The 24,219-nt window shown below is 48.7% G+C and overlaps 1 protein-coding gene across 1 annotated transcript in view; it reads right to left on the reverse strand.

Annotated features, from left to right (window-relative positions):
* The window catches only part of REC8 (REC8 meiotic recombination protein), a 655,306-nt gene that overhangs the window by 311,289 nt on the left and 319,798 nt on the right, over positions 1-24,219 (reverse strand). Inside the window, exons 7-9 of the mRNA XM_069633986.1 lie at positions 2,827-2,906; positions 2,575-2,692; positions 2,428-2,494 (exon numbers count right to left, since the gene is read on the reverse strand). Coding sequence (XP_069490087.1) covers positions 2,428-2,494; positions 2,575-2,692; positions 2,827-2,906 — 265 coding nt within the window. The remainder of the gene's footprint in view (positions 1-2,427; positions 2,495-2,574; positions 2,693-2,826; positions 2,907-24,219) is intronic.

Raw genomic sequence — 24,219 nt, forward strand, 5'->3', positions numbered from 1 at the left:
TCCACAGAACCCGTGGAGGAGGACTCAGAGTGGCTGAAGCCAGCAGGGAGACCCAGAGCCAAAATCAGTTGCGTGTGTGGGGGTGGGAGGCTTGCAAAGCAGCGGAAAGAAGGAGGAGGCAGTGTGCGGCAGAGGTCCAGGCTGAAGAGCTGGAGTGAAGCCGACAAGAGCTGGAGGACCCACAAGGAAGTGCCCGTCCCCGTGACAGCCTGCTGGTGGAAGGAGATAAGCCGCTGAACGCCAATACACTACAAATGCAAGACACAGCATGGAGAAAATGAACCGTGGCAGGCAGGAGACTTGTACAACCGCTGTACGCATAATCCAGTGAGTCCACCTAGAAAAGGGGGCCCAGCACGGCGAGCGGGCAGATGAACCCCTATGAATTGTTGAACTTTAAGTAATTCTAAATAACGACCTGAAAGATTGAAAACTCAACAAGGAAGAAAGTTGATGTGAGGAATGTGTTTGAAAGACATCGAACTTTAAGAATAAACATGGTCCACAGCAACGAATGAATCGTAACACAAAACATTGACCAGCTTGAGAGAACGTTGAAAACTAATATTAATACAAATCTGGTGGGTGAAGGAACACCTTAACAGATGAAAGGTGGCCAACCACATATGTAGAAACCATATGAGAAATTGGGATAAGAGAAATCCTTTGACTTGCAGGCAAGTGAAAGCCAAATTAAGTACTTTAGAATACTGAACAGAATGAAAGCAAGCTTTGGGCACCCTTGAATATTAAGCAGAATGAAAGAAGGTTTTGTGAATCTGCCTGATATACAGAACTGCAATATAAGAGGAAACGAGCATTGGTAAGAGCCAGGAAAATGCAAGAAAGTATAACACATGCATAGTGGCCAAGAAAGCCATGATACAGTGTCAAGAGAGTGTGGCACAGGTGAATAAACCAAGCATCACTGTCAAGTTGAAGCAGTGGCATTGTGTTGGTGGAAAAGCAGCCAAGAAGGGGTATTGGTTGCGTGACCTGTAATGGGTGGACCGCGTGGTTCGACAACTGCACCTAGACCACAGTGCAACCCTGTATGGAAGAGCCACTGAAAGCGCCTATGAAGAAGCTTGGGTTTTACAATAACCTCCTTTGTGGTTTGAAGTCAAGAGACTGAACTGCCTATATGAATTAGTAAAAAGGAACAATATCATAAGAGCTGGGAAGCGTCCCATGGAATTGTCTTGTTTGGAAAAACTGGAAGATTTGAACTTTTGGGCAAGGGAACCCCTATTCCTTTTGAGCTATGTTGCACTTGGGGAAGGGGAAGCTGAGTGCAAGCCGTGAGCTAGAAGAAGCTCTGAACTTTGCTTTGAATACTATTTATTTTGTTGCTGACATCCCTACACATTGTATACAGTTAGACATGAGGGCAAATATAGATTTTGGACTCAGACAGACATTTGCTTTGGACTTCCTAACACAGACTATCCTTAGTTTTCTTTAGGTAAGGAAATCCCACCTTAGCATAGGGCAAGTTAGGCCTTACTCCATTCTGTATTTAAAAGTTAATAAAGCTTTGTGGATCAAACTTGAACCTGTTGTCTGAATCTGCTTCATGATGCCTTCACAATTAGTAGTCAAGAAGGTACAAAGGGCCTCATTAATTCTGTTACTGCCACTTTTTTGGGCAGTATGGGGATTACTGCCTAATATTTATTGCACCACCAAATTCCAACTTTTGTGGTAAAGTGGAGGATTCACCTCCAGCAAAACGTTGGTGGTAAATCCTCCACTTTACCTCCAAATAATTGGCAGAAATACTGTTGAGGAATTGCCAGTCTCGGTAACTCCACCAAAATCCCCAATGGTATCATAGCGACTCAAAAATGGGGATTTACACTGCCTTGCCACCACTCGTAATCCTGTGGTAAACCAACAGGACCAAGTGGCAGTAACAGTAAATATTTCTGGTGGTAATTCGGCAGATTTACAGCCGAATTATAGCCAAACCCATAATGAGGCTCATAGTATTTTAGTTTATCCTGAAGGAAAGAGGGAAGCTGAGTTATGACTGAGAAGTTAACAACTCGTATGGCTGTATTCCTCATATTGTACCCAAGATACTCACATCACTGAGGGCTCTGTTGAAGTAGTGAGAATGACTGTTGCATGTGTTGTGTGCTACTGGTAATGATAATAATGGGGGGTTTTCTCCCAGGTATTGGTAATGCCCAAGGCTATGCCCCAATAACATCTAGTTCTGTGCTCCCTGGTTTCCCAAATGTGATAACTCACAGTTCTGTGCCCCCATTATGGATAATTCCCGGACTCTGCCCTAGGTGTTCACAATTCCCATGGATGTGTATCGAGTACTGATAACTTCCAGGGCTATACAGTGACACTCCACAGGACTGTGCTACGAAAATCACGAATGAATTAAAAACATACTCATATCTACAGTCTTACCGTGAAGCAGGAGACAAAGGAGCAATGCTGACATCCAACTCTGGAGCACGTTCCTTTTCCACAGACTCTGAAAAATAGGGCATGCAAAGAGGTGAATGGCTGTGGAGCAAATATTCATATATTCTCACGCTCATGCTTCAAACTCACCTCTGTCACTGCCTCTCTTCTGGAGAACATCTTGCCTCTCAGAGGGCAGAGGAGGCTCCTCTTCTGCCATAATGAACTTCAGCTCATGGTCAGTGATCTCCTGAAGGTCTCGCTCACACTGTAGGAGAAGATTTGAGTGTGGCTTAAAGTGAGTTATACATGAAAATGTACACCCTCAGAAACAGACTCACACACACAACAGGAACATTATACAGACTCAACTTTACAGAACAGCATGGAGGGTTTTCGTACCTCGACTTCCGGCATCTTCATTGGCTCCTCCTCGATCAGTGTGATCCTTTCAGGGGATGAGCGAAATTCTTCATCTGGGGCTGGTGGTGAAAAATAGGACCGCCATGAGTCTATAAGAATCCGGACCTAGAGACTTAGAGTTGAGAACTACAAACCCAACTGATCAGCCTCTACAAGAGGCTCTGAAGAGGAAAATGAGGGGCCACAAATCATAATATATAGATGTGGGAGTAGATTGTCCATCCCTCTCTATAGTTTACGCTAAGGTGGAGAAGGAAAGTGTATTACTTTTAATCAGAGTTTCCCCTCACTGGAATCTTTGTTGAATTCATAACACTTATAAATGTCTCAGCCTATGGCTGTAATCCAGCCTATGGCTGTAATCTTGGAATAAGAAAACCTTTCTTACCATAGTGGCTTCTGTAGTCCTAGTCCATAGTCCCCTTGCCGCCAAACATATAGGTGTCCGTCCTATGGCACGGGACTGGAGCTCTTTCTTGCACAGCATGGAAAAAGAATAGCTTCCATTTAAATAAATTTGTGTTCCACTGTAGGCGATGCTTGGTGGCCGTGGCTTGCCTCACTGACCAACCATGGCTCCTTGACATTACCCGTCAGTCCTTTGAACAGCTAGATTGGTCACCTGAACTATGTATTGTGGAATGGCGGGCGGGGCATATGGAGCCAAGGGGACTATATAGTTGGAGTACAGAAGTCACTATGGTGAGTAACATTGTCTTACTTTTTTGTCCAGTCCCCTTTCCTCCATACTTATGGGAGAATGAACAGCATTAAGACCTTCCGTTGAGGCTGGACTATAAACCTAATTATATATGGTTTGTAAGACCGGCTGCCCAAATCTGGCATCAGAGCATGCAGCTGTGTCCATACAGAAATGTCTGCAAAAGGCAGACAGAGAATCCCAAGTCGCGCCTTGCTGACAATGTCCCATGGGACATATCTCTGTAGCCTTTGCTCTAACAGCGTGTGCATGCAAGCCCTTGGGAACAGCTTTCTATAGAGTCTTGTAAACTTGTACAATACCACAGTCAATCCAGCATGGAATAGTTACTTAGAAGCTTGTGATGCTGGTTGCCGACCCCCGAAGGTCACAAACAGACCGTCTGAATTTCTGAAATCTTTAGAGCGATCCAATTAAAATTTGAGGGGGCGTCTCTCATCCAAAGCATGTAAGGTCTTTTCACCTTCGATTTGAGGAGAGAGTAAAAGAGTACGAAGAACTATTTCTTGATTTATGTGGAAAGACAAGACAATCTTGGGCAAGAAAGAAGGGTGAGTTCCCAAGAACCACTTTATCTTTATGGAAAAACTGTATATGTCTCTGAAGACAAGAGAGCTTGAATTTCACCAATCCTTAGAGCAGAACTGATTGCTATAAATAAAAGCAGCTTTGCAAGAAACAAATCTAATGTCTGCAATAAGTGGGCATTGGGGCGAACAGCTTTTGCTATAGGGCCACTAGTACGATCCCATGAAGCATGTGGCCTACTCACCGGAGGACGCAGAAGGCCCTCAAAATGTCTTCTTACAATAGGGCTGGCAGTCGAGATAAAACGACATTGGGATCATAGATATGCTCCAATTGCTGATAAGGAACAAGTTACTTACCTGTAACTGTTGTTCTCCAGCATGGGTCTGGCATGGATTCACATGCTCATGAATATTCCCCGTCGTCAGGCTGGGAATCCTCGGTAAAGAAAAAACCAGTATCAGTTTCGTTTCTGATCTGTCTTTCGTAGTAATAACCAATCACTGGTCTCTGCGTCATACTGACCACAGCCAATGACTGCCCTCTACCTAAGCACCGCCTCTGGCAGCCATCTTCAGATTTGGAAGCACGTGAAGTGGCAGTATGACCAAGTGAAGAGCCGCAGAGGGGTAGGCGGGAGGGTTCGCATGTGAATCCATGCCAGACCCATGCTGGAGAACAACAGTTACAGGTAAGTAACTTGTTCCTTCTCCAGCATGGGGTCTGGCATGGATTCACATGCTCATGAATAAAGAATACATAGCAGTACACACATGCACAACCACGGGAGGTGGCAAAGGCTCAACATTAAGCATCACATCAACTCAACATTAAGCATCTTACCTCCTCACCAGGCTCACCTCAGGCGAACAGGTTGCGCAGCACTGCTTGGCCGACCCTGGACTCCTCCCTGGAATCCCGGTCGACGCAGTAGAATTTCGTGAAGGTGTGCGTCGACCTCCACGTAGCAGCCCTGCATATGTCCAGCAGGGGCACACCAGATAGGAACGCCGTGGTAGCTGCGATCGCTCTGGTGGAATGGGCTCTCGGACGGCCAGGCAGCGGTCGGTTTGCCAACCGGTGACAGCACATGATACAGCCGGAGAGCCATCTGGAGATGGAAGCCTTCGAGAGAGCCTTCCCCTGATTGACAGGTCCAAAGTTCACAAAGAGTTGTGACGTCTTCCGAAAACCCTTCGTGCGGTCTACGTAGAACTTCAGCGCTCTAGCTACATCCAGCGAGTGCAAAGTCCTCTCAGCCGGCGACGAAGGCGACGGGAAGAACACAGGTAACACCAAGGGTTCGTTGAGATGGAAGTCCGACGGTACCTTGGGCATGAAGGAGGGGTGCGTCCTGAGCACTACCCTCGTGTCGTGGAAAGTCAAGTACGGGGCCTTGCAGGAAAGGGCCTGGATCTCTCCCACTCGTCGTGCGGAGGTGATGGCCACAAGAAACGCTGTTTTCCACGATAGAAACTTCAACGGGGCCGAGTGCAGAGGCTCGAACGGAGGTCCCATGAGCTTGGTCAGCACCACGTTGAGCTCCCACTCCGGGGCCGGAGCCTTCACCGGCGGGAACGATCTGAACAGTCCCTTCATGAACTCTTTCACCAGACGATGAGACCACAAGGATGTCCGGCCCGTGGTTCTGGTGTATCGGGAGATCGCAGCAAGATGAATCTTGATGGACGCATGTGCCAGACCAGCTTTGGCCAGCGTCAGCAGGTACGGCAGTACTTGGGGAGCCGTAATCCGTAGAGGGTTAATCTTCTGTGCGTGGCACCAGACAGAGAACCTCTTCCATTTGTGTCCGTAGCATTTAAGAGTCGAGGACGCCCTGGCCTTTGCAAGAACCTCTCTGCAATCGGCCGGTATGTCGTATCCTCCAAACTCTAGTGCTGCAGGAGCCAGGCCTGCAAGTTCAGCGACTTCGGGTCGTGGTGGAGGATGGCGCCTCCTTCCCTGGAGAGTAGATCCGCGTCCGCCGGCAGCTTGATCGGCGGGGACGCTGACAAGTCCAGAAGGTCCGGGAAGCATATCTGCCTCGGCCACGCAGGTGCGACGAGGATCATCCTGCACCGTGACCTCTTGAGCTGGTTGACGAGCCGGATTAGCAGAGGCAAGGGAGGGAACGCGTAGAGGAACAGGCCCTCCCAGGGGAACGAGAAAGCATCGCCCATGCTCCTCGCCTGGGGAAACCTGCTGGCGAACCTCCGGCACTTGGTGTTCGTCGCCGTCGCGAACAGGTCGATCTGGGGTGTGCCCCACCGTCGGAAGAGGCGATCCACCAGATCCTGCCGTAGTTCCCACTCGTGGCACGAGCGCAGCTCCCTGCTGAGTGAGTCGGCGATGGTGTTTTTTATCCCTGCCAGATGAAACGGCACCAGAAAAATCCCTTGGGCGACGGCCCAATGCCACAGGTCCTGCGCCTCCTTGGACAGCGCTGGGGACCTGGTTCCGCCCTGTTTCCTGATGTAAAACATGGTGGTGGTGTTGTCGGTGAAGATCCTCACCACCTTGCCCTTGAGGGACGGAAGGAAGGACCTGAGGGCCCAAAACACTGCACGGAGCTCCAGGACGTTGATATGTAGGGACTTCTCCGTCGGGAGCCAGAGTCCCCTTGCGTGCAGATTTTCGGTGTGCGCTCCCCACCCTTCCAGGGAGGCATCCGTGGTCACAGTCTCCTGGTGGGCTGGGGTCTGGAAGTCCATGCCCGCCGTCAGATGCGCGCGGGTGCCCCACCACCGTATCGCTCGTCGGAAACTCTCGTCGAGCTTGATCCTTTCCTCGAAGCTGCCCGTCGTCTGGATCCAGCGCGCATCCAGGAATTCTTGCAACGGGCGCATCCGGAGCCTGCACATGGGAATGAGGTAGATGCAGGAAGACATCATCCCGAGGAGGGACTTGATGGACCTCACTTTGGCCGCGTCGGCCACCAACATCCGTTGCACCTTGCCCAAGATGGACCTGGTCCTCTCCTCCGACGGGGAGGCCAGAAGGGACACTGTGTCGAGCCTCGCTCCCAGAAACAGTGCGACTTGCGCGGGCACCAGGTGGGATTTGGCGTAGTTCACAGAGAATCCCAGGTCCGTGAGGAGTTGGACGGTCCTTCCCGTGTGGACCACGGCGAGCTCCCTCGTCTTGGCGCGGATGAGCCAGTCGTCCAGGTAGGGGTAGACGTGGATCCCCTCCCGGCGCAGCTGCGCCGCCACCGGTGCAAGGCACTTGGTGAATACCCTGGGTGCCGACCGTAGTCCGAAGGGAAGGGCTTTGAACTGGTAATGACGCCCTTGGACCACGAATCTGAGGAATTATCTCGAGTAGACTCCGGAGCCCCGAAGCCTCTTTGGGACGAGTTCGATGGCGCCCTTTCTGAGCATCGCCTTTACCTCCAGGAGAAGTTGAGGGACGTGAAGTTCTTTCCTGGCCACGGGGGGGACGCGCGGGCACCTTCTTTGAAATTCGAGCGCGTGGCCCCGGGCCAGGGCGTCCAGCACCCAACGGTCGGTGGAGATGGACTCCCACACGCTGACGAAGCCCGACAGCCGGCCTCCCACCGGGGTGCTTCGGTGGGGGCCCGACCCCACGGCCGGTTCAATCCTGCTTGGACGCGGCCTTGCCGCCTTGACCTCCTTGGCGACGACGGCGGGGTCCGCTAGACTTGCCTCGTCCTCTGTAGGCCTCTTGCGACGACGAGCGGGCCGCTTGACGGTAGGAAGCGAAACCGCCGCCGGAACCTTTGGAGGCGCCCTTGCCTCCGCCGCTCCGAAAGGGCGTCCGTCGTTGCAGGACTCCAAGGGCCCGGGCCGTCTCAGTATCCGCCTTGATGGCCTGAAGGGAATCGTCCACTGTCTTGCCAAACAGGTTGTTCCCGTCGAAGGGCATGTCCAGGACTCTGGTCTGGACGTCCTGCCGGAAGTCCGTAGCTTTGAGCCATCCACGACTTCGAAGGCAAACACCGTTGCCCAGCTGGCGGAATCCAGTGTCGGCGATGTCCGTCGCCACGGTGATGGCGTGGTCCGAGGCCACCTCACCTTCCTGCAGGATCTCAAGGGCCTCCGCCCTCTTGTCGTCCGGCAGAAAATCCAGCAGGGGAGCCATCTTGTACCAGAGCTCCCTGTCGTAGCGGGCCACGATAGCCAAGGCGTTGGCCGCTTTAATCGTCGTCGCTGCCGACGAGATGACTCTACGCCCCATAGTATCCAATTTCTTTCCCTCGCCGTCCGGCGGGGAAGTCGATGTGGAGGCCGCACCCCCCCCCGCTTTCTTCCTGGCTGCCGCGGAGACGACGGAGTCCGGGGTAGGCTGCGCCCGGAGGCACAGGGGGGCCGTGTCCGGGACCCGGTACTTTTTCTCGTACCGGTCTCTTCTAGCTGGCGTCGTGGAAGGGTTCTTGAGGAGGGAAAGGCCCTCATCCCAAATGTCGTCCAACAGAGGCACTGCGAGGACCGTCTTCCTCTTGGCCTCGCGCCGCTGATAAAGGAAGCCTTCCTTTTTCTTCTCCTCAGGGCAGAGTTGGAAAAGCTCGGAAGCCCTGGAGATCATGGAGTGGAAAGATCCGATCTCGTCGGGCGGAGAGGCCCTGGTGGGAGGCGACGACGGAAAGTCCTCGTCGTATGCCTCGTCGTCCGTACCCGTCGCTGCCGTGTCAGTCCCCGTATCATCCCCTCGGGTGGACGGGGAGGAGGGCTGGAAGGGGCGCGACGGTTGAAAAGGAGGTGGTGGATGGATCCTTCTTTTCTTGGTAGGGGGAACACCAGAAGGTCCCGGTTCTGGATCCCCCGACGGGAGAGGTTCCTCCGTCGGTAACGGTAGCCTCGTCCTTATCTCGGAGCATAAGGACTGTATGGCCAACAAAATGGCCGCCGAGTTGTCTTGCGGCGCTGGCAGAGGGGAACCCGACGGGAGAGCAGGGGCCCCGTCGGTATCCTCGACGATGTCGTCGTCGTCACCTGCGTCGGGGTCCATTCCGACGGGCTGGCCTTCTTCCACGCCTAGGCCGTGGCTTAAGACCTCGATCAGCTCCTCTTCTGAGGTTGAGGCCGACTCTACGACGACGCCCTGCCCCCCCTTCTTCTTCCCCACGGAGGGTTTCACGGGGGTCCTATCGATGGGCACAAAGGAAGACTCCCTCCGAGGAGGCAGGGAGATTCTGGGCCCTGAGGTCGCCACCACTGGTGCAGCCACCACAGGCTGAGCCAGGGCCGCCGCGACCGTTTCGATAGAGGGCTTGGTCGGATGGATCAAGGCCTTCACCACCTTAGTTGCGCTCACCGCCTTATCCTTGAGGGAGGGGGCACTGCCACGCTCCTCCTCTGCCTTAGAGCTCGACCGGGGCCTCTCCAGGAGCTTCGCCGGGTGCTCGGCCTTCCTCTTACCCGACCCAGAGCGTTGGCTCGTGGTTGATGGTGCCGGGGAGGGTGCGCCCTGCCTGGCGCCCCTAGAGCCCGACCGTTCGGCGCTCCCGGTGCCAGCGGACTCGCGGTGCTTGGCCTTATGTTGGGCCCCCGTCGCCGGGGCGCCCTCAAAGGTCTTAGAAGACCGCTCGGATTTCTTCTTCTTCTCGCCAGACGGGCTCTTACCCTCCAGCCAGTTGGCGAGACGTTGATGGCGGTCCTTCATGGTCCGTTCCGACATGTTGCCGCAAAACGCACAGTCCTTCTCCACGTGCGTCTTGTCCTCATGAAGGCAGTAAAGGCAGAAAGAGTGTTCGTCCTCCTTGAAGACGTTCTGCAGCTGGCATCCAGGGCAGACCCTGAACAGCTTTCCGGGCGTCGAGCTTCCCTTCTCCTGGGCCATCTCCGAGACAGGGCCTGAGAAGCTTCTGGAGTCCTCCGAAGTGTAGCTCGACGAAATCTTCACCCTTGAGGGGCACAGATGAATCCGACACGGGTCCCCGTTGATCGGATGTAGGATCGGTGGAGCTTGAGGCTCTTTTGACCGAAAGAATCGAAGTTTTTGTAAAAAGCGCGAAAAAAATAGCACTAACGCTCGAGAGCAATAGCACGAGGATCCCAACACATGAACGTGCGGTAAAAATCTGAAGATGGCTGCCAGAGGCGGTGCTTAGGTAGAGGGCAGTCATTGGCTGTGGTCAGTATGACGCAGAGACCAGTGATTGGTTATTACTACGAAAGACAGATCAGAAACGAAACTGATACTGGTTTTTTCTTTACCGAGGATTCCCAGCCTGACGACGGGGAATATTCATGAGCATGTGAATCCATGCCAGACCCCATGCTGGAGAAATATGACCAGAGTGGTTGGACCTTGACTACAGAGAAATGAGGTAGTACAGAAAAGATAGGATATTGTCGAAAGATGCTTTGCATGGATCTAAGAATTGCTCAAGCATCCAGTAGCAAAAACAAGCCCACTTACTTTTAAACTGACTCCTTGTAGAAGCTTACCTGGCAGCCTTGATTATAAAAAGATTCTGTTGCAACAAACCCAGGTTTTCACATGCTAATTCTTCAATTACCAACCCGCAAAGCTCAGTGATAGAGGTAAGAGATGAAATACCCGATCCCTCTTATGGCTCAGCAGATCTTGTGTTACAGGAAGGCGAAGAGGACCTGACAACCTTAGTCTCAGAAGATCCGAGTACCAAATGTGGGTCGGCCAATTCGGGCTATTACATTCATGGAGCAGTGGATGGAGCTGCAGAATTTGTACATAACTGTCAGAATAAGCGAGAGAGGAGGAAATGCATAGCTGGTCTAATGATCTCACGTGATCTGAAGAGCATATCCCCGAAACCTCGAATCTTGACCCCTCAGGGATGTGAAAATATGACATTTTCAGTTCTGTACAGCTGCAAATGAATCCATACAGGGGAATTCCCACTGCTGGAAAATCTCCTGATCCACCAAGGTCTGGAGCTCCCACCTGTGGTTGGAGTGGAAAAGGCGGCTGAGCTTGTCTGCTTGCTTGTTGAGGTCACCCGACAAGTGAATTGCTTACATCAATATCTGATGATAAATGGCCCACTCCCAGATCTGTGTAGCCAACTCTCAAAAGGGAAGCTGACCTGGTTCCCCCCTACTTGTTAACATAAAACATAGCAGTTGTGCTGTTTGTCCTTATCAGGAGAGACAGGTTCCGAATGACTGGAATGATTTCAATTCCGTGAACATGGCTGAAAGCTTCAGAAAATGTATGTGGAACTCCTCCTCCTTCGGGGACAAAGGAGCGTGTGTTTGAAATTGTCTGAGGGTGGCACCCCAACCAGTGAGAGATGAATCTGATGTCATTGTTCATACTGAAGGCAGCACCTGAAAAGGAAACCCAATGTGCAAATTGTTCATGTTGTTCCACCAAAGCGGGTGCGACCTTAGATCTAGAAGGATTAAAACCCTTGTAGACTGTGTGAACACTCCCTGGCTACATAAGGCTGCTAGAAGCAGTTGAAGGCATCTCATCTTGAGGCGAGCAAAGGGCACGGATAGGATGGAATTTGCTATAAGGCCCAGAAGAGCTGGAAACCGCCATGCTGAAGTCTGTCGACAACTCAGAAAGTGTGAGGTCACCAGTTTGAGGTCTAGAATCCTTTACGATGTTAGGAACACTTTCCTAAGCTTGTGTCCCATCGGAAGCCTATCATCAGATATTCTGGGTTGGATTTTGGCAAGACCTTTTCTGGTTGATAGAAAGACCCAGACTGTACAATAGGTCGAGGAGCAGCTGGAGAGAAGTCTATGTCTGTTGGAAATTCTCTCTGCTCTGACGAGCCTGTTTAGATATGGATACATGAATACCCCTTGAGTTTCAAGTGGGCCTCAAACGGACTCATTAGCTTTGTAAAAACTCTGCGCCACATTCAGATCAAAGGGAAGAGCCCAGTACTGAAAGTGACAACCCACCAGAGAGTTGTAAGAACTTCTAGTGTGCTGAGCAAATATAGTTAATCGTCCTTCAGATCCACAGAGCACAGTATGTCTCCCCGGCAGAAGACAATCTGGATTTGTGCTGCTGTAACCATCTTGAATGTTTCTATGGGTAGGTAGAGTTTTAGGAAAGAAAGATCTAACACTGTCCTCAGCCCTGCCTGGTTCTTTTTTGGAATGATAAAGAGGCAAGAATAAAACCTGCTTCCACTTTCTGGAGGGGGACGTCTTCTAGCGCCCTGATCTGTAGAATGTTGGAGATCTCCAAGCAGAGTACAGCTGTTTTGAGCTGGAGAAGAGGGGGAGATGAAGGGGGAATTGGAGGAATCGAGAGACCCGTAGGACATGACAGAAAGGATACACAAACCCTTGAAATGGTACGCCAGCCGTGATTGTAATGAGAACTCCTGCTCCCTAAAGGGGATGGGTCGTTCTGAATGAACTCATCCTTTTTCTTTTGGGGATCTGCTGGGCCAGAGGTAGAAGATGAGAAGAATCCCTTATTATGCTGCTTGCATCTATGGGAGCTTGGGGATCTATCAGTGTGATGCAGAAAAGCTTTGGCGGGGCAGGGCCTCCTTGTCCTTCTCCCAATACTTCCCTGAGTATATGTTTTTGTATGTTTTCTGCACAACAGTCCAGTTTGGACCCCTGACAGTGCTGCTCTTCATCTTTATTTCTTAGTAAGCAAGACCCATGGGATACCCCTATGGCACCCACAGGTAGGGGTACCTCTAGTGTGTGTTTCGGGGCACCTATGTGTTGCCACACAAAGCAGGGCATGGGGTGGTGATTTTGCAGGATCCCTGCATCTCCCCCATTATGGCCCCCCCAGGCCCTGCCATAGGAATCAATGGATTCCTGAAAAGGGTAAGATGGCTACTGCCACTGGTTTTTCCTTTCTGTTACTCAAAGTCATGAGAAGCCCTGGCCCTGTTCCCTTCCCCTAATTGGATGTTGGGTGGAAGGACCATATATGGCTCTGGGGCTGCCTTTCCCAGAGACTGCTTTTTTTGGGTACACCCTAGGGGTGGGACCTGAATGAATGGAAAGAGGAGTCAACTCACATTCTGTACCATGGGTGTCTGGTTGTGTGTCACAATGTATGTGGTCTGCCTGAGCCAGCCCTGTCTGAAACTGGTGTGAATTCAGCGTGTGCTGTGAAAGGCTGGGAGTTGCCCGCAATACATATCCACTGTTTTGGGTGCCTGGTTTTGGGTGAATGGCCTGAATGCCTGTGAGCCTGATTGGGTGTCGCACAAATGAACTTTTATGTGATCGACTGACTAAACCTAGCTCAGCCTGAGTGAATGGGGGATTTAGTGTATAACAGAAGACCCCTCACTTACATCTGTGTCAGAACCTTGCAGTTTTTCTGGAGGCGTATCCTGAATCCAGCTGGACGAAGAAGTTCTGCTGCTGCAACTCTTCACAAGATCCAACGGCTGCTGTGCTAATTCAAGGACTGATCAAGAGCGGACCTGGACAGGCGACCTCTTCTCGTAGCTACGAGGGGTCATCATGTAACTGCTGTTCTTCACCCGAAGTGTCCTGGAAGCCAGTCCTGAGTGCCTGCCGTCCTGCAGAGGTATCTTCGTGGGTCCTGAAAAAGAGTGATCCAAGAAGTTCATCAGCGTCGTCCAGGGTCTGGAGGCTGTCCGACAGTTGGAAAGCCAGGCTACTGTGTATCACCCAGAAGAGGGGGCTCTGTTGTAGTGCTGCTCGACGCCCAGAGCTTCCAACCAAATTAAGACATCTTCAACTGGCATTGCATACCCGACATCTGTCCACTTTTCCATGGTGGAGGAAGTCCAGTGTTGCCGCCTGCAGAGAAGCGCCCAGCAATGTGTTTGCCGCCACTGCGCATCGAGGAACAAATCCTGAAGGTCCAAACTTGGTGGTGGCCCACAAAGAAGACCAGTGCTCGAGTCCAAGTTGGCGGAAGCCATCCTGTAATTCGTACTGTGGTTGCAGCACAGAAGAATCAAATAGTAGCAAACCGCAAACCGACAAAACCTGATACTTACTTCTGTCACTGCACCCGGCGCCACCAAAGGTTATCGACAGAAACCAAACCAAAGGACTCATCCTCACCTCCCAAGCCTTGTCGAGATCCATAGTGAGTTTCATCTTCGTGGGACATCCACAGCCGGCATAGCAACCTGACCAAGGAGACCACCACAACACACCTCCACTGCTGCCTTTCCGACACTGCTTGGTTCCCTTTTCCTGCTTGACAGCAATGACGCAGTGACTTCTTCCTCCAGAGGGTGTCCATCCTCGTGAAGCATCGTCAAGTAAAGCTGAGAGACTCCACCACTTTGCCTTCCAAGTCATCCAAAGTACTCTGACGAGGAAGAGGAGCTTCCTCCCTCAGGGTCCATCCAGGGGTCTCAGATTTGTCTTTGGCCCTGTTTTTTTGCCAATTATTTTGGGGGTGGTGGGACCAGAGAAGAACAGACAATTAATGAACATATAAGGAGTGTGCACTAACATAAAAGCAAAGTATAATTTACCTTTTATTGCAGATTGCTCAGGTGGTGGGATCTCCACATAGAATTGCATTTTGCCCTGAGTATTCGGTCAGTGTTTTAAAGAAATGTGTCTGCATTTCTACATTTGCGGTTTTGAAGTTAAACAGTGTTAGTAATTTTAGTGCATTTTATGATATATACCAAATGGTGCATTATTACTAAAGCTAAGAATAACTGTGGTACCACACATTACTGTTTATATTGTGTTAACTGTGAAGTGGAGTTTCCCGAGTACAAAGTGAGTAGTATTTATTTGTATATATTCATCTAAACCTAATTTTATCTAATAAAATAACTGTGTTAGCACATAACCTACTGTGTGGATATTTCATTGTGGGGGGCCTGGGGATTCACTGTACGTAAAAACCATCCATCATCACCTCCCTTGAGTCTCAGCCTTGGTTGTTTGCCCATTGCTACCCTTTGAGAGCCTTGAATGTGGTTCCTCTGTGCCTCTACCCCAACCATATAGTGGGTAGTACCACAGACACCCCCTCCAGTCCTTACACTGGTAGCAGAAGGGTGGGATCACTGGTATTAGGAATTAGTGTTTAACCTTGCTGCCTACAAAATATCTACACTAGAAAAAGATTTAGTGGTATATACCTAAAATATATATCTACAATGGAACCTCTTGCTAATGGTAAACTGGCCAGAATGAAAGTGCTACAAGATGCTTGTAAAGTGAGAGATTTAGACATTGAGGATATGTCTAGGGCACAGCTGATAGCTGCACTTGTGGATTACCAGGCAGATTCTGATACTCCTAATGAAAGTGTGGAGGGGTCTAGTGGGGAACTTGCTCCTGAGGATACTACAGATTCTACCAATGGGATTGCCACCTCTCCTGCCACCTCTATTATAAAAATAGCACTGGTCTTCAGGGGGATGCCCTGAAACTTGAACTATTGAAGCTGGAGCTACAAAGAGAAAAGTTAGCCTTTCAGTATAAGAAGCTGAGGTAAAGAAGGAGGAATTGGCACAACAAGTAATTCTTAAAGACAAAGGGCCTCATTACACGGAAGGCGGCGAGCCATGGCGCTATTAGCGCCATGGCTCATGCCGGTAAAATACCGGCACCGCCTTGGCGGAAAGGGGATTTACCGCCCCATTCCAAGGTTGGTGGGGCGGTAAATCCCCCTTCCGCCATTGCCCTTCCCCATTCCCATTTCTGCCCCATAGGGCTCTATGGGAATGGGGAAGGCGCTAATTACGGCACTGCAATTTTGCGGTGCCGTAATTAGCTCCGAGGTCCTTTAGCGGGTTGGTTTTTAACGCCTGCAAAAAGCAGGCGTTAAAGCACCTACCCGCTAAGGGACCTCGTAGTAAGGCGGTAATGGTTAACGGTCACCGTTACCATTAACGGTGGCCGTTAACCATTACCGCCTTCTGTGTAATGAGGCCCAAAGACACTTAAAGTCAACATATCCAGCTTGAGAAAGCTAAAGTAGAAACTACAGCTAGGCCAGTTGAAGGTGTCAGGCCTTCTGCCACCAAATTCATGAAAGATATGGTTGGTGTGTATGTGGTTCTGATATTATCCAATGGATAGAGGCATTTGAGAAGGATTGTGAAATCCATTAGTATGACCAAAAGGATTGGGCTAAGTGTTTGCCAAGTAGAATACCTCAGACTGGTTATGACTGCATTCTGATGCTGAGTGTAGAGGAAAGAGGCCAGTCTGAGTGTATGAAAATTGCTTTGGTCGCCATTTATGGAAAGACACCTACCCAGAACCTTAAGAGGTTCAGGGAACTTAAGAAGAGAGAGATTATGTCTTGGGTTGATTGGGTGAGTGCTGAACATATGCAGCATATGATGGGGTGCATTGATGGTTACAAGGTGACAACATTTGTTGATTTTTCTCAACTCTTTTTTTGAAAATAATGTCAGAGGTGTGTTCACCTGAGCTGCATCAGTACATTGCTGACCAGAACATCTTAGACCCTGTTAAATTAGCCAAGGTGGCTGACAGGTGGGTTTCCCACAGGGTGTCCCCTTAGGATCACAGTGGAAAGAATAAGGACAGTGAGTGATATAGGGACTTGTCACAAATCTGATTAGGCCAAAAAGCAGCCACATTCGAATAAACCTAAACATCCCTCCTCTAAGGTCCACAAATCTAGTCGGGATACATCCCGTAGGGGTGGGAGTAAGAGTAGTGGTCATCCTGCTATACGGCAGACTCCCAGTGGTCCTAGTCCAGTACCTCACATCCTTGGTACTTGTTGGGAGTGTGGGGTCCAGGACAACTGGAAGGATGACCCCAACTGTAAAAGTAAGGCACTTGGTCCCCAGGCTGTCTGCTTGACCGACCCTTGCTCTATACCCGAAGTGAAGACGACTGTCCTCACCTCCTCTCCAGGAATCCCTTTTAGTGCACCAGCAAATGTCTCCTTAGTTTCGCTTAGGGCCTGGGACCAGTACTCAGAAGAACTGGACACTATCCCACTGAACACCCAAAGCTTTTTTAGAAGTGTTCTCATTAATTGCCAGCCTTTCACTGGCTTGAGAGACACACGGCTAGCATGACCGTGGTGGATAGGACACTGCTCAAGCCAGAAAACTTTGTAGGTGCTCCTCTGAGAACCACTAGGTTACCTGGTGTCCTCCCCCCACCCCCAAACATTCCCCTGAAGCCCTAGTCACAATCCAGGGGTTTAAGAAGATAGCAAACATTTGTGTGATGGTACAATAGCATGTACCTGCCCAGGTGTTGCTGGGTAAAGCCAAAGCTGAGCTGGGACTTGTTTCTCATGGGCCACCCCTGACTGCTGCTGCTGTCACCAGGTGTAAGGCCACAACGTGTCTGACTGATAGTCAAGTTACCCAATCCAAAGGGGAAACCTAAGACAACTAGGAAGAGCAAGAAGCCCACCTCTGTGAAGGGGACCCCTTCTCTACCTCCTGCATCAGCAGCAACCACTGTGGGCCAAGCTCTGAGGGACTAGGCCCAGTGGTGACCCTAGACTCAACTCCTGAGGGAGAAGATCCAGAGGACCCTCCTCAGAAAGAAGTACTCACCCCAAAGGATCACCCTGACCTTCAGTGCCTGATGGCTGAAGGTGGGCCCTCTAGGGCGGATTTTTGTAATGATCAGAGAGAGTGCCACTCTCTTGAGGGTCTGAGGAGACAGACCCAGGCACAAGGTGATGTGCCTAGGACCTTTAGAATGTATTGGGAGAGGGTGCTCCTTTATAGAGCCAACTGAGCCATAACCCGGTGCAGTTAAAAGGTTGGTTGTACCCAAGGTCTACATGCCCTTCCTTCTGCAGTTGGCACATGAGGTGCCCCTAGCTGGTCATCTTGCCAGTAAGACCAAGCAAAGGCTTTCAGCCCACTTTTACTGGCAAGGATGGGGGTAGAAGTGGAGCCTTCTGCACGACCTTCCCCACTTGCCAACTGTCTGGCAAGACTGGAGGAAGTGTCATTGCCTCACTGCAGCCTTTAGCCAGTGGTTGGCAGAAGAGTGTGGTTAGCACTGTGGAGAGGCTAACTGTTTCCTGGACATGTGTTGCAGCACAGACATTTTCCTATGTGACCCCTTCCTGCTGTAAAGTTGCAGCAGTATGAGTCTGACACAGTGGCTGTATGTTTGTTGGTAAAGACTTTTATTCATTTAAATGTAAAAGAAAAGAAAGACGCTATCTTGCCCAATTTCTATGAGTGGTTGCCTTAACTCAACAACAACTACTAAGGCTCTGTCAGGATATGCAGTAAAGTAAAATGTCCACCATCCTGTGTTGAAACCTATATCCGTCCCTTAGATTCTAATCTAACTAATGTGAAGGCATCATGAAGAAAGACAGACAATAGATTCAATATTTACATAAAACACTTTTATTAACTTAAATGTCAGGATGGAAAAAAGGCCTAACTTGCCCTATGCTAAGGTGGAATGTCCCTACCTAAATTAAACTAAGGAAAGTCCAAGAGTTCAACTGAAGAATCTGTCTTTGTATAAAACCTATCTTGCCCTCACCACTAATATATACAATGTGTAGGGATGTCAGCATCCAAAAATAACAGTGTCAAACATAAAATGCTGAGCCAATTCCAGCTCGCAACTTCCTTTCAGCTCCCTTCCCCAAGTATAAAGCAGTTCCAATAAAAAGTCTCAAAGTTACCTCTCTCGAGGTCAGAATAATACTGTTTTTCAAATTTAGATTGAATTGTTTACCTACTCTTGGTGTGGTTGGACCCAAACTAGGCCTTCCAAGGGTGTAGACTGTGTGGCATTAATACCCCAGAGACTTTGTACCATTTTGTGAGGCATTGTCCGATATCAACTAATCAAGGAATTTCGAGCATTCATTGTACTTCTTCTGTATTAACTATGGAGTAGACTAATGACAAGCTCTCAACTTTCTCTTATTCTAGCTTTGGTTACATTTTTGATGGAAATATTTTCAGAATTGAATAAGGTTACAGATCACTGTGGATTTGATTTAAGACAAACGTGGTTTATAACTAGTAATTACTCCTAATGTAAATGAACTTATTTTTAAAAATGGACATATGATAAACTGCTGTTTTTAGTGTTTTAACTGGATCATATTGTACACTCTCCTTTTCCTTTTTGAATCCCTCTTCTTGGATTTTGTACTCTGTACGTTGGTTTTTATTAAATTGTGTAATTGTACCATGTGTCCTGAAAACACAAATAAAAAAATTAAAATAAAAAAGAATCCAGTTTTAACCGGTATTCGGGGGTCCCTTACCCAAGTTCCGAGTAAAACAGTTCCAGACACAAAAAGAACCTTGGTCTCAAGTCAGTAAATGGCTCCAGTCTCTGGGATCCCTTCCCCAAAACTTAATTTCAGCACAAAAATGTCCTTTGTCTCTTTAAAGTTCATTGTCACTCTTGTGCCTTCTTTTATGTAGAAATTGCGACTGTGTTGAAATTATCTTCAAGCTTTGTTTCAATATTTAAAGTTACTTTCACTTTAGGATAAAGCACAATTGTTTTCACTTGCATGTAAAGTATCATCATTTTTAGTCTACAGCATCTAACGGTTTTACTTGAAAGTTAAGTTCTGTTTACTTCTAAACTTAGTATATAACAGTGCTGTTCTTTTGGGAGGTTTTCACTAAGTTCTGTATTCAAGAAATAAAGATTGTATTGAGTTTTGTCTTCATATAGGCACGTGTTGCCCTTGTTAGTTTTTGATTCAGTTTGATATTCATTAAACACAGTTTGTATTAATGTTGGTCTTCAATAGGCACGGGTTGCACTTAAGATTTTAATTCAGTCGATATTCAAAAAGTACATGATTTGTATTCACAGAACCTTTTGTTCAACCCTTGGTATAATGTTACCTTAATTCACTTTAAAAGTAATGTATAACCTTCAGACTTTCAAAAACATGTTTTCTCCCCCACATGACCGCTCTTTATTTATTTATTTGTATTTGTAAAGCACACTAGCAGCCCAAGGGCATCGAAGCGCTGTTGCATGAGATTGTCTTAGTTACAAAAAATTGTCTTAGTTACATAGGGATACTTGGCTTTGGTTACAGTGAGCATGATATGAGATTGTCTTAGTTACACGAGATTGTCTTAGTTACATGGGGATACTTGGCTCTTGGTTACAGTGAGCATGATACAGTTCCAGTGAGGAGTACACAAATAGTCAGACTGGAGAATGCAGCATTTATAGGACAAAGGTGGTTAGGTTTTATTTAACTTCCTGAAGGCTAAGTGTGGTTTGACATTTCTGACCTGGGGGGGCAAGGCGTTACAATGTGTTGCTGCCAAAACTGGGAAACTAGATCCTCCTGCACACACTCTCCTTGTTTTAGGAACAGATATCCTATTAGAGTAGGCCATTCTTATGGGTCTAGTAGGAACCGGCTTGATACTTCTTTGAGCCAGGTACAGCGGTGCCCGGTTGTGGACACATGTGTGTGTTAGGGCGAGAGCTTTGAAGACTATTCACTCTTTAATATGGAGCCACTGAACCTGCTTCCTGGTTTCAGATATGTGTTCCCTTTTGGAGATGCCAGTGGCTGCCCTAAGGGCATTATTTTGGAATGTCTGGAGTTTGGTAAGGTTTTTAATGGACGTCCCAAGGAAGAGGGCATTACAATAGTCAAACCTAGATCCAATTATTGCTCTTGCAATGGTAAGACAGTTTTGTTCAGAGAGAAATGGTCTGGCTGCGTTGATCAGTTTAGAGTGGTAGGATAAGGTCGATGGAATGGCATTGACCTGCCAGTTCATAGAGAGGTCAGAGTCCATGAAGACCCCCAGTGTCTTTACAGCTTGTGATACTGGGATAGTCGAGTGGTCAATTGTAAAGGAGCTGTATTGTTTGTCCAGTTTCCTGGGGGTGGCAGGAGATCCAATTAGCAGAAGCTCGGTTTTGTCTCCGTTAAGGCATAACCAATTTTCTGCCATCCAAGTTTGGATAGTGGAATATATGGACTTGAGGGTAGCCATATTGGCTTCATAGTCACCTGTAAGGGTGAATTTATACAAAGTATTCTTAGTTATTCAATACTGGACAATGGATTGAATCAGAGACCTTCGAAAACGTGTTTCCTCAAACACGCGACCACTCCAATACAAAGTATTCTTCGAATAAGTCAATTTAACATTCGCGCACCAGGGTTTCTCAATAGATAAAAACTCACTGGTCGCGTTTAAAGGTTTTGCAGCAGTCCGATCTTGCGGCCTTTTGCTCCTCATGTCAGGGATCTCACACCTGCCCCTCAGATAATCCTGTGTTCACATCTCAGCAAGGAGAATGAGCATCTTGAACGAACATTAAAGGTACAGCGTCTCCACACGCTCCCTTCTAAGCATTCGGTTTGCTGCACATAGTCCCAGCTCCCATGCCACACTTGCAGCAGTCTTCCTGCTGCGGTTCCTGCAGTTTCTCCATGCATAGGCTTCCCCATTGTCTCCCATACTGCGGGGCTGGTCTTCTTTTATACGCCTGCTGCCCCTTGACAGGCTGCAGGTGTGGATGTCCAATCATCCATGCCTGACCACAATCAACGGAACATGCCTGACCTTTACGGTGGCTAGCAGGTATCTTCCTCTTCCCAGTGCCAGAGTGGTAAATGAGTGTGGTCTTCATTGTTCCTAGTTACCTCTTCTTTTCCCAGTACTGTCAAATGTCAAATGGGGAGACATTAGGGGAACAGACTTATAACAGCGCATGAAGATGGGAGAAGGGTTGGGTTGGTCACTAACAGGAAAAGAGGACACTATTTCCCGCCCAAGCGCATCCCACTTTTATTCCCCAAGGACCCTCCACCCAGGTGATCCTCCCTCGCTTCTCCGCCCCCAGGGTTCCGATTCAATGGCGATGGCCTTTCCCTGGCCACCTGCATAGAGGTTCCAAGGGGTTTAGGAGTGAGAATACCCTCAGGTTTCTCACACTAAGGAAAAACTGTCTTCTTGATCCAGAAAGAGGAATCTCTCAATCTGGATACATCTTTAAAACGTTAAATTCTTGATGATAAAACACAACAAGTAACTTAAATGTTCCTGGTCTTAAGTGTTCTTCAAAACACATACAAAAAGCACAGCTACCAAGAATCAGGAGGAAGTCTCTTCCCCTGTTCTCCAGGCTGACAAATGTAGCGTCAAGTCTGGTTCACTATCCTGCCAGACTTGACTATAGATCTTCTTTATCCTTTTCTCCTGTACACACAACTTAGTATCACGTCTGATGTACTATCCTGCCAGACATGACTATAGATCTTCTTTTTCGCCATAACTCAGTCTTTCAAATATCAAAAGGGGGGAGTCTCTTCCCGTGCTCTTTCTCCAGTTCGGCAACGTAGTGTCAGGCCTGGTTCATTATCCTGCCAGGCTTGACTATAGACCCTCTTTATTCTTTTCTCCAGTACACAAAAATAGTATCAAGACTGGTGCACTGTGCTGCCAGACTTGACTGTAGATCGTATTTTCACCATAATAAAGTTCTCAAATATCATGGGGGAGTCTCTTCCCCTGCTCTTTTCACCATAACACCAATGTAGTGTCAAGTCTGGGTCACTATCCTGACAGACCCGACTATGGATTTTGGACCTCCAGAAAAAGTCTTTTCTTTTGGAAATGGGTCTTCAACCCCTTGTTTTTGATTCTTGCACCTCTCTTTCAGAAATCTGTCCTCGACCCCTTGTTTTACCTTCTTGCACCTCTCTTTCTCTCTTACGTGGTTCCAAGACCCCTCTGGGTTGTCTCAGGATCTCACCGACTTCTTCTGCAGCTTGTTTCTCTTTTATGGAGTTTCCGGACCTGTTTTATCACCTTTGGAATCCCTGACTTACTGTGGGCCGCAGCCCCTTGACTCTGTGCTTCCTTATACTTTTATGGGCCCTTGACCCCTGTGTGTTTCTTTCAAGGGCCTCACCCAACTTCATATGGGTCCCATACCCTGCTGTGTTGTTCTGGTGGTGCTTCCTCAACTTCATCTGGGTCCCAGACCCTGGCGTGCTGTTTTTGCGGGCCCTCTGCCCCAGCTTCACTCAATGTCCTTTTGAACAGACCTGGTGTACTCTCCTGCCAGGTACTGTTCCACTTAGGATATATCTTAAGGTACTTACCTGTAACTATTGTTCTCCAGCATGGGTCTGGCATGGATTCACATGCTCATGAATATTCCCTGGTGTCAGGCTGGGAATCCTCGCTAAAAGAAAAAACGGTTTCACTTTCACTTAAAAACTGTATTTCTCCTTTAAACCAATCACTATCTTCTGGGTCATACTGCCCTCATCCAATGACGGACCTCTCCCTAAACCCCTCCTCTGGCAGCCATTTTCAGATTTGGTAAGCACGTAAAGTGTCAGTATGACCAAGAAGAGCCGCAGAGGGGTTGGAGGGAGGGTTTGCATGTGAATCCATGCCAGACCCATGCTGGAGAACAATAGTTACAGGTAAGTAACTTGTTCCTTCTCCAGAATGGGGTCTGGCATGGATTCACATATTCATGAATAACAAATACATAGCAGTAAAACATTAAACAACTACAGGAGGTGGCAAGGCTCAACAGAAGCAATTACACTTACCCCTGGAACAGACTCACCTCAAGCAAACAGGTTTTGTAGCACTGCTTGGCCGACTCTGGACTCCTCCCTGGAATCCCTGTCGATGAAGTAGAATTTCATGAAGGTGTGAGTGGACTTCCACGTAGTAGCCCAGCAGATGTCATGCAGGGGCACACCAGACAGTAATGCCATTGTCGCAGCGTTTGCTCTGGTGGAGTGGGCTCTCAGACAGCCGGGCAGCGGTCTGTTGGCCAACAGATGACATGCATGATGAAAACTCTTTGTGCGTGTGATGTACAAATGAAGGGCATGAGCAACATCCAGCAATTGCAAGGCCTTTTCGCCGGCGACAAAGGTTTTGGGAAAAAAACAGGTAACACCAAAGGCTCGTTGAGGTGGAATTCTAAAGGACCTTCGGCATGAAGGAGGGGTGTGTACGAAGCACCACCCTGGATTTGTGGAAAGTCAGGTACGGCTGTTCGCAGGATAGGGTCGGGATCTCACATACCCTCTGGGAAGAGGTGATGGCCACTTGGAAAACTGCCTTCCACGAGTGGAATTTGAGTGGAGCTTGATGCAGAGGATCAAAGGGGGCCCCCATGAGCCTCGTCAGAACCACAATGAGTTCCTATGCCGGAGCAGGAGCCTTCACTAGCAGGAAAGATCTGAAAAGTCCTTTGAGAAACTCCTTGACGAGTCGA

Source organism: Ambystoma mexicanum, chromosome 13 (assembly GCF_040938575.1).
Source record: "Ambystoma mexicanum isolate Mex_15411 chromosome 13, UKY_AmexF1_1, whole genome shotgun sequence".
In the NCBI taxonomy this organism is placed as follows: Eukaryota; Metazoa; Chordata; class Amphibia; order Caudata; family Ambystomatidae; genus Ambystoma; species Ambystoma mexicanum.